The 6,945-nt window shown below is 48.3% G+C and overlaps 1 protein-coding gene across 2 annotated transcripts; it reads right to left on the bottom strand.

The window, feature by feature from the left end:
• Window positions 1-4,077: 4,077 nt before the first annotated feature.
• LOC109767281 (uncharacterized) lies at window positions 4,078-6,659 on the bottom strand. Of its 2 annotated transcripts, none has more exons than XM_020326049.4 (3): window positions 6,429-6,659; window positions 5,154-5,281; window positions 4,078-5,026 (listed from the first exon to the last, which is right to left on the bottom strand). In XM_020326049.4, exon 3 carries the CDS (start codon window positions 4,983-4,985, stop codon window positions 4,284-4,286), a length of 702 nt encoding a protein of 233 aa, XP_020181638.1. In that variant the 5' UTR covers window positions 4,986-5,026; window positions 5,154-5,281; window positions 6,429-6,659; the 3' UTR covers window positions 4,078-4,283. The 2 variants fall into 2 exon arrangements, with proteins under 2 accessions (XP_020181638.1, XP_020181636.1); XM_020326047.4 differs by having other exon boundaries at window positions 4,078-5,021.
• Between the last annotated feature and the right edge of the window lie 286 nt (window positions 6,660-6,945).

Here is a 6,945-nt window from a genome sequence, read left to right as displayed (position 1 = left end):
CATCGTGCTAAGCTAATGGATGGGTCAAGTCAATCACATCATTCTCTAATGATGTGACCCATTAATCAAATGACAACTCATGTCTATGGTTAGGAAACTTAACCATCTTTGATTAACGAGCTAGTCAAGTAGAGGCATACTAGTGACACTCAGTTTGTCTATGTATTCACACATGTACTAAGTTTCCGATTAATACAATTCTAGCATGAATAATAAACATTTATCATGATATAAGGAAATATAAATAATAACTTTATTATTGCCTCTAGGGCATATTTCCTTCAAAAATCACTCTCTGAATCAGAACCTGATTTATTACCACTAGCAACTGCACCTTCGACTTGGTTTTCATTTGCTGGAACAACTGTATTTTGAGTTGGATCAAACACTTGAGAAACTGCAACTTGACTAACATTTGGATGTTGATCAAACACTTGAGAAACTGCAGCAACTGCAAGATCAGTTGGCCTTACACTGCTTGTTCTATTCTTCAATGGGCTGCTAATAACTTCTGTACCACACCTGCTTCATTAGTGATGAGTACATCATTTTTAGATTCAGCAAGTTCAGCAGGAGTGATAACAAGATCAGGTTCAGATTCTTTCAATGCCACAATCTCATCCTCAAAGTCACTCCCACTGATACTGTCAGCACTATCTTCTTGTCCACAGTACTCCACAAACACATCTACAACTGCACCAACACATACATAATCTGCCATCTGCACACACTTGTTGTCATCATTCAGAAACATCAAACCATTGATAAGTTCTTGACCAGGAATCAGAAAATAGAACTTCCTTGATTCCTTCAGTGCCATGTGATCCTTCAAATAGCCCTTCACTTCCTGCAGCGACAATTTGTCTCTTTCTATCTCTGACATAGCTTCCTTTGCCCCAACATATTGCAAATTAGGACCAATTCGGATGAACTCGCCACCCCAATGGAAACGAGCATTCAAAATCTCGGCCGGGTCCATGATTTCACTGAAATTGACAAATAAGTCGAACCAAATTAACCAATCTTTCTTGCCTACGAACAAATCTATGGCTAAATCACACAAATATCAAATATTTTCGCAAGCAAAACCACCACCACAATCTCGGTAAAACCCTAACCATACTGGCGCAATCACAGGCTAAACTACGGGCATCGGACGAGGATGGCACTAGATGATTACCTTTTAGATGTTCGCGCCGCCGCGCCGTCACGATCGTCGTCGCCTCGTCAATCAGCCGCCGGTCGCCATTGTTGCCGCAGGAGAGAGGTTTTGATATATGGCAGGAGGGCACGGAGTGCTCCAGGTGAACTGCCACTGGGCCCTGTTGGCAGGGTTGATATATGGGTACTCTTTCTCCTGGGCCGCTGAATGGGCCGGCCTTAGTGGGCCATATTTCTGTCTCGCGCGCCAACTAATCCAGCCCATGCCTTGCCACGTCACAATCCTCGTTTGGCACAGTACCCCAAGGTTTGATTTGGGCCGGGATCGAATAGATTAGGGTGCAGTCGAGAGGGATTTGGATGTTGGGGTTCATTTCACCGGATATCTACCAATTCAGGGTTTAAAATAGACTTTTCCAATTATCTAGCACAATGCCACCGCCGGCACCGGCACCTGCCCACTACCCATCCTATCAAAGATAGGGACTCTGCCGAGGGATCCCTTCAAACACAACCAGCGCACATTTTTTTGGATTGATATAATCCAACTATCAGGTGTTTATTTTACCCACCTACAGATTGAGTTTAATCCAACCCTTTTGCCGATTCTCTAGATGAAAGTATACTTAACGTACATCACCGTGTCAGTCAATCAAAAAATCGAGATTAGTCAGTGAAAACCGACCACGCGCCCCACCCTGCTGTGGCAACACAAAGGAACCCTAACCCCCACCTTCCGCAGTCGAGGGTCTCTATCCGGCGAAGCCTGGACAGTGACGGCGGCGGCAAGACCTTCCTGGATGTGGCTTCCTTCTCTGTGACGATGATGAGGTGGTCTTGGCGACGCTGCTCAGTGGCGGTGGTGGTGGGACAAGCTCTGCCCAGTGGTTAGCCCTCGACTGCACCCAGTGGCGGCGCCAAGGGTCTTCCTAGGCATTCCACGGAATACCAAAGAATTGCCAATCTATTGATATATAGTTGCTAACTTGTTGTATATTTGTTGTCATATTACTATTGCATTGCACAAATGAATACCAAGGAGGAAATTCATGGCTCCCCCATTGACTACAGCAGCGACTGGGAGCTCTCGATCCACCCGATCTGGATCTGGGTTGGCTGGAGGAACACGCCACGTGGTTGCCTGTGGGTGTGGTGTTGCCTCGTCGGCGCATGCCATAGCTGCTGACGTGGTGTCGCCGAGGCTCAGCGGCGGATGGGCGTTGTGGTGGTGCAGGTAGCTCCCATGGGCCCGACGTGTTGGTGGTACTGGAGGGGCATGTCAACGCGGCTTCCACAACGTGGTGTTGCGGCAGCGACGACATCGAAGTGAACAAACATTGGCGGTGTTGCCCTTTCCGGTGGACAAGGATGTAGGTATGCGACGATATGGATGAAAGTCCGGCACATCTCCAGACGGTGCTACTGGCGATGATGCCTGGGGGGTATCATTCCCTTCTTGGAAGTGTCAATGCGCTGGGTTGACACCTCGCTCTCACTCACATGGTTTGTTGTCTCAGGGCGAAAGCCTAGCTTCGGTTCTAGATCGTCGATGGCGGCGTCCTCGACATCGTTCCTTTGTTGGAAGCATTGTTTGTGAAGAACATGGCTTGAAAGTTGTATTTTGCATTCCTTTGGTGGTTGCCACTGTTCTCAATTATGATTCAAAGACACTATGTACGCCATCACAGGTGAGTCCAAGAAAATGGCTTTCTCGGGGTTGTTCGACTTCCGCCACCCACTTGCGAACTCTTTTAGGCGCTCAAGCAACGGCGGAGCTATGTAGGTCCCGGGGGGGTGCCCTCCCCCCCCCCCCCCCCCCCCTCTTCCCAAACATGGAACCAACTTGTGAAGAGAAAATTAAGAGGGCTTAGATGAGAACCTTTTTGCTTTTGGCCCCAGAAACACTTGTATTTTACGTTTGCACCCCCACCCACCCCCCCCCCCCCCCCCCACACACACACACACACACACACACCCAAGTAGATGTTGTCTACCTCAGCCACTGGCTCATATGGGTGGTTGGTGCATCAACAAGAAGAGCTCTTTGGAGTTGTTGCTCTTCGAAGATGCCCAGCGTTGGTTGAGACGTGGCTTTGTTGGTGATAGGCTCTTAAGCCATTGTGGTTGTTTTGTGTGCGTTCGAGTTGGAGTGGATTTACTTGTCACCGGGTTATGGTGGGAGCTCGTCGGTCTTTCTTGCAATTTACCCTCGGCTTTCTATAAAGCTAAGACATGCAATTTGCATGCTCTCGAAAAAAACATTGTAGTGCACAATGTAGTACTCCCTCCGATACAAAATAAATGTCGTGGTTTTAGTTCAAATTCGGAGGAAGTATGCAGCAAAAACATAACTTGCACTACACATTAACAGCACAAACGTACAACAGAACCAAAACCAAAAAACTAACAAATTTTGGAACATCGAGCAGACAAGGCGAACACTTCTCCAAATCAACACAAAGTTCACAAAATCAAACAAAATTCAGCAATGGCAAACACATGGATGCCCTGCTTCTAATGCTCAATAAAAATCGGATAGGCATGCAACTCCAGCTCGTCTTACACACGCGCGACACAACTTACTTTTCATGCATGCATGCTCATGACAGCAATGGTGGTGCCAAGTTTGGGGAGACCCCATCCAATCCACAATGGGCTAATCCGCAGAAAAGGTGGGCAAAAAGAGATCGACTGGTACCACACACACACTCACTGACTCACACCATTCAGATCTGACATTGCAAAAAGAACAACAATAATAATACCACCACACACACTGAGGTGGCGACCAGCCAAACCCAGAACAACTTGTGACCGACCAGCACTACCACAACCAAATCTCATCTCCATCTGGTGCAAACACACTGGGACTGGAGCATGCAGCAACAAATTGAGCTACACATACACATCACCCTCTGGTAAAAGCAAAAACATATATTAATAATTCATCACAAAAACCCACTGTCTGTAACTGACGCCAAATACACACCGCTTCTTCTTCGACTCGACAGTAAGACGGCTCCTATATATCCTATATCCACTTTCGGTTTCTCGGCGCAAAACTAAGTATCACAGCAAATGAAAAGATCGACCCTTGGTGTAAAAAACAAAGTAACTATGATCTAGAATTGTCTTCTGTAGATGTTCAGGCTGTTGCTGGCGCCGCCCAGCATGATGTTGATGGAGGAAGCCCCCTCCGTTCCATGGGCAGGGAATGGATCCTCCGAACCGTATCGGAATGGAGAGACGGCCTGGGTTGCTGCTACGAGGCCGTGGCAGTAAGTGTCTTGGTCTGTCTGGCAGGGTGCCCCTTCGCAGTATAGCCCCTCAAAATCGCCCATTCGCTCCCACGATGAGAACGAGAATGGCCCGGACATGCCACAGTCGGTGAGCCTCCACTGGGGCATGTGGGAACGAGGGGCCCGTGCCAGCGGTGACCGGCTTCCATATGGATAGGTATCTGCTCCTGCTCCTTGCGCGCCTAGAGCCGGTTCATGATCCACGAAATCGTCCCGATGGCCGCGGCCTCTATGGCCGTTCCACCTCAGCTGACGGGGTTCATCGCAGTCTTCGCCTATGAGGACATGAAGGGCCACCGCCTCGGCTATCGCGGCCCCTTCGTCGTCCAGCCTCCTCTGCTCCTCCTGTTTCTGCTGCCGCTTCTTCTCCAGTTCCGAGATGATCGCGGCAGAGTTTGCGAGCGCTTTCTCCAGCCGGCGCCTCTTCTTCTCAGCCTGCTTCTGCCGGTCTGACTCGTCTTTCGCGTGCTTCTTCTTTCCTTTCTTCGACACCTGGCCTGCTTGGTTACCGCCAGCTCTGTCCATCACGACTGCGCTCCCTTTTCACTGTATCTGATCTTCCTGTACTAATCCAATTAAGAAAAATTACAATCTAAGAGTGTGTGGCTGTACTCCTCGCTGAAAAGAGCATATCCTAAGGCAACAGCAACGTCTTCAAGTTGAAGAGCCACTTAAGCTGTCACAACAGAATACCTAAATCCACTCAGGCCTCAATCGTCTATGGTTAATCTCGTCACGAACTTCCTGCCACCTTTTGACCCATTTTCACAGTACCAGAATTTATATGAATTCACAGCCAACCAACTCATAAGGATCTTCTCCTGTATCGAGAAAAGAAGAAAGTTCAGGTTAGAAACGAAGATTCAATGCGCGCAAGACATGTTCCCTTCTCGGTAATCCAAGGAATATATAAGTAAATCAAGTAAACTTATAGTAAAAACATGGATGATGATCCATTTTGCAGAAAATAACTCAGAAAGATCAAAGCATCGTATAGTTCAACAGCAGACATAACATAACTATACAGAGTACTCCCTCTGTAAACTAATATAAGAGCGTTTAGATCACTAAAGTAGTAATCTAAACGCTCTTATATTAGTTTACGGAGGGAGTATTTTGCAGTCCGGTTTCATCCAATTAAAAAGTGGCACACAGTAACAAAGATAATCTGATCCACTAGTAAACGGCCAAACTTAGCAGCAAAGTGAACAGCACTGAATAAAGTGGCCTCCCTGTGCAGCGAACAGCAAAATTCAGCATTTGCTACAACACAAGTTAAAAGTGCAAACTAGTCCAAAGTGGAAAACTGGGGATGCAAGTGTGCTTGGCCCACAAAACACTCGTATTAGTGCTCTAACGGCCGCAAAAACCAACACACTAACGTGTAGTATGAGGATGCAGCATACGCAGAGAGCCACTTGCATCCCTATGGAAAACTCCTGAAAATGGCTCATGGCTACCCTGGTAAATGCTGGATTCTCCATACAAGGTTACAAACGTTGCTCGTTTGTGAATCTAGCGGCCCAAATCAGAACGAAAGCTCCACAGATTAGCTTTTGATGCTGTCTAATTGCATATATCAATACAAGAACACACGTATCATCATCATTCCTTAACAACAACAACGACAACAACAACAACAGATCAACCCAACTCCTCTAGATTGATGGTTAGAAGCCGAAATTGATCCGGCAATTGGTACCCGTGGAGTTCAAACCATGCTGATCCGGGGCAGGAACAAAACAATCTAATTGCCACACGATACGGCATCTAAGTTCATCAGATCGGTCAGACAGGCGAGCAGATCAGCGGCGAAGACCGCGCCTTTCCGCGGTCCACGGGAGAATCTGGCGTGGAAAACGGAAATCTCGAACGAAGACGCCAAGATTCCGATAAAATTCCCCGCTAATTCAGTGAAACTACCCATCGATCTGTACGAATCAGGCCCGTACGGAGCGAAGAGATTACCTTGGTAGAGCCGGCGACAGCGCGGGGGGCGGGTGACGGGCCGCCGACTCGCCTGGCCTCGCGGGCGACCACCGGCGGCGGGGATCGGGGCTGCGCGGGGCGGGCGGTTCCGACGAGGGGCCGACCGGATCGGCGGAATTCGAGGAGGATTTGGCGGTGCGCGGCAGTGCGGGTAGGGAGAAGCTGCGGAGACCGGGGGCGCTGGGCGGATTGGGGAATTTTGGGGCCGGGGTGGGGGCACGTGCTGGGCGCGTGAGGGTGGTTGCACTGTCCAACACTCCAAGTATCCAACCCAACCTAGCAAAAGTCTGGTTTTCTTTTCTCTCTTTTTTTATAATAAAAAATGCACAATTCTTTTTCATTCTTGTTTGGTGGGCAAACATGTTGTGTTTTATTTTCTCCCAACAAATATATGGGAAACGTTCTTTAGACCGACTGATCCCACGCACTTTGTAAGCCGCGTCCATCGCTTTCCACGTGGCCTATGGCCCACGTCTCCTTCTTCAAAAGCATCATG

This window comes from Aegilops tauschii, chromosome 7, assembly GCF_002575655.3.
Source record: "Aegilops tauschii subsp. strangulata cultivar AL8/78 chromosome 7, Aet v6.0, whole genome shotgun sequence".
Lineage (NCBI taxonomy): Eukaryota > Viridiplantae > Streptophyta > Magnoliopsida > Poales > Poaceae > Aegilops > Aegilops tauschii.
This window is presented reverse-complemented; position numbering and strand designations above follow the sequence as displayed.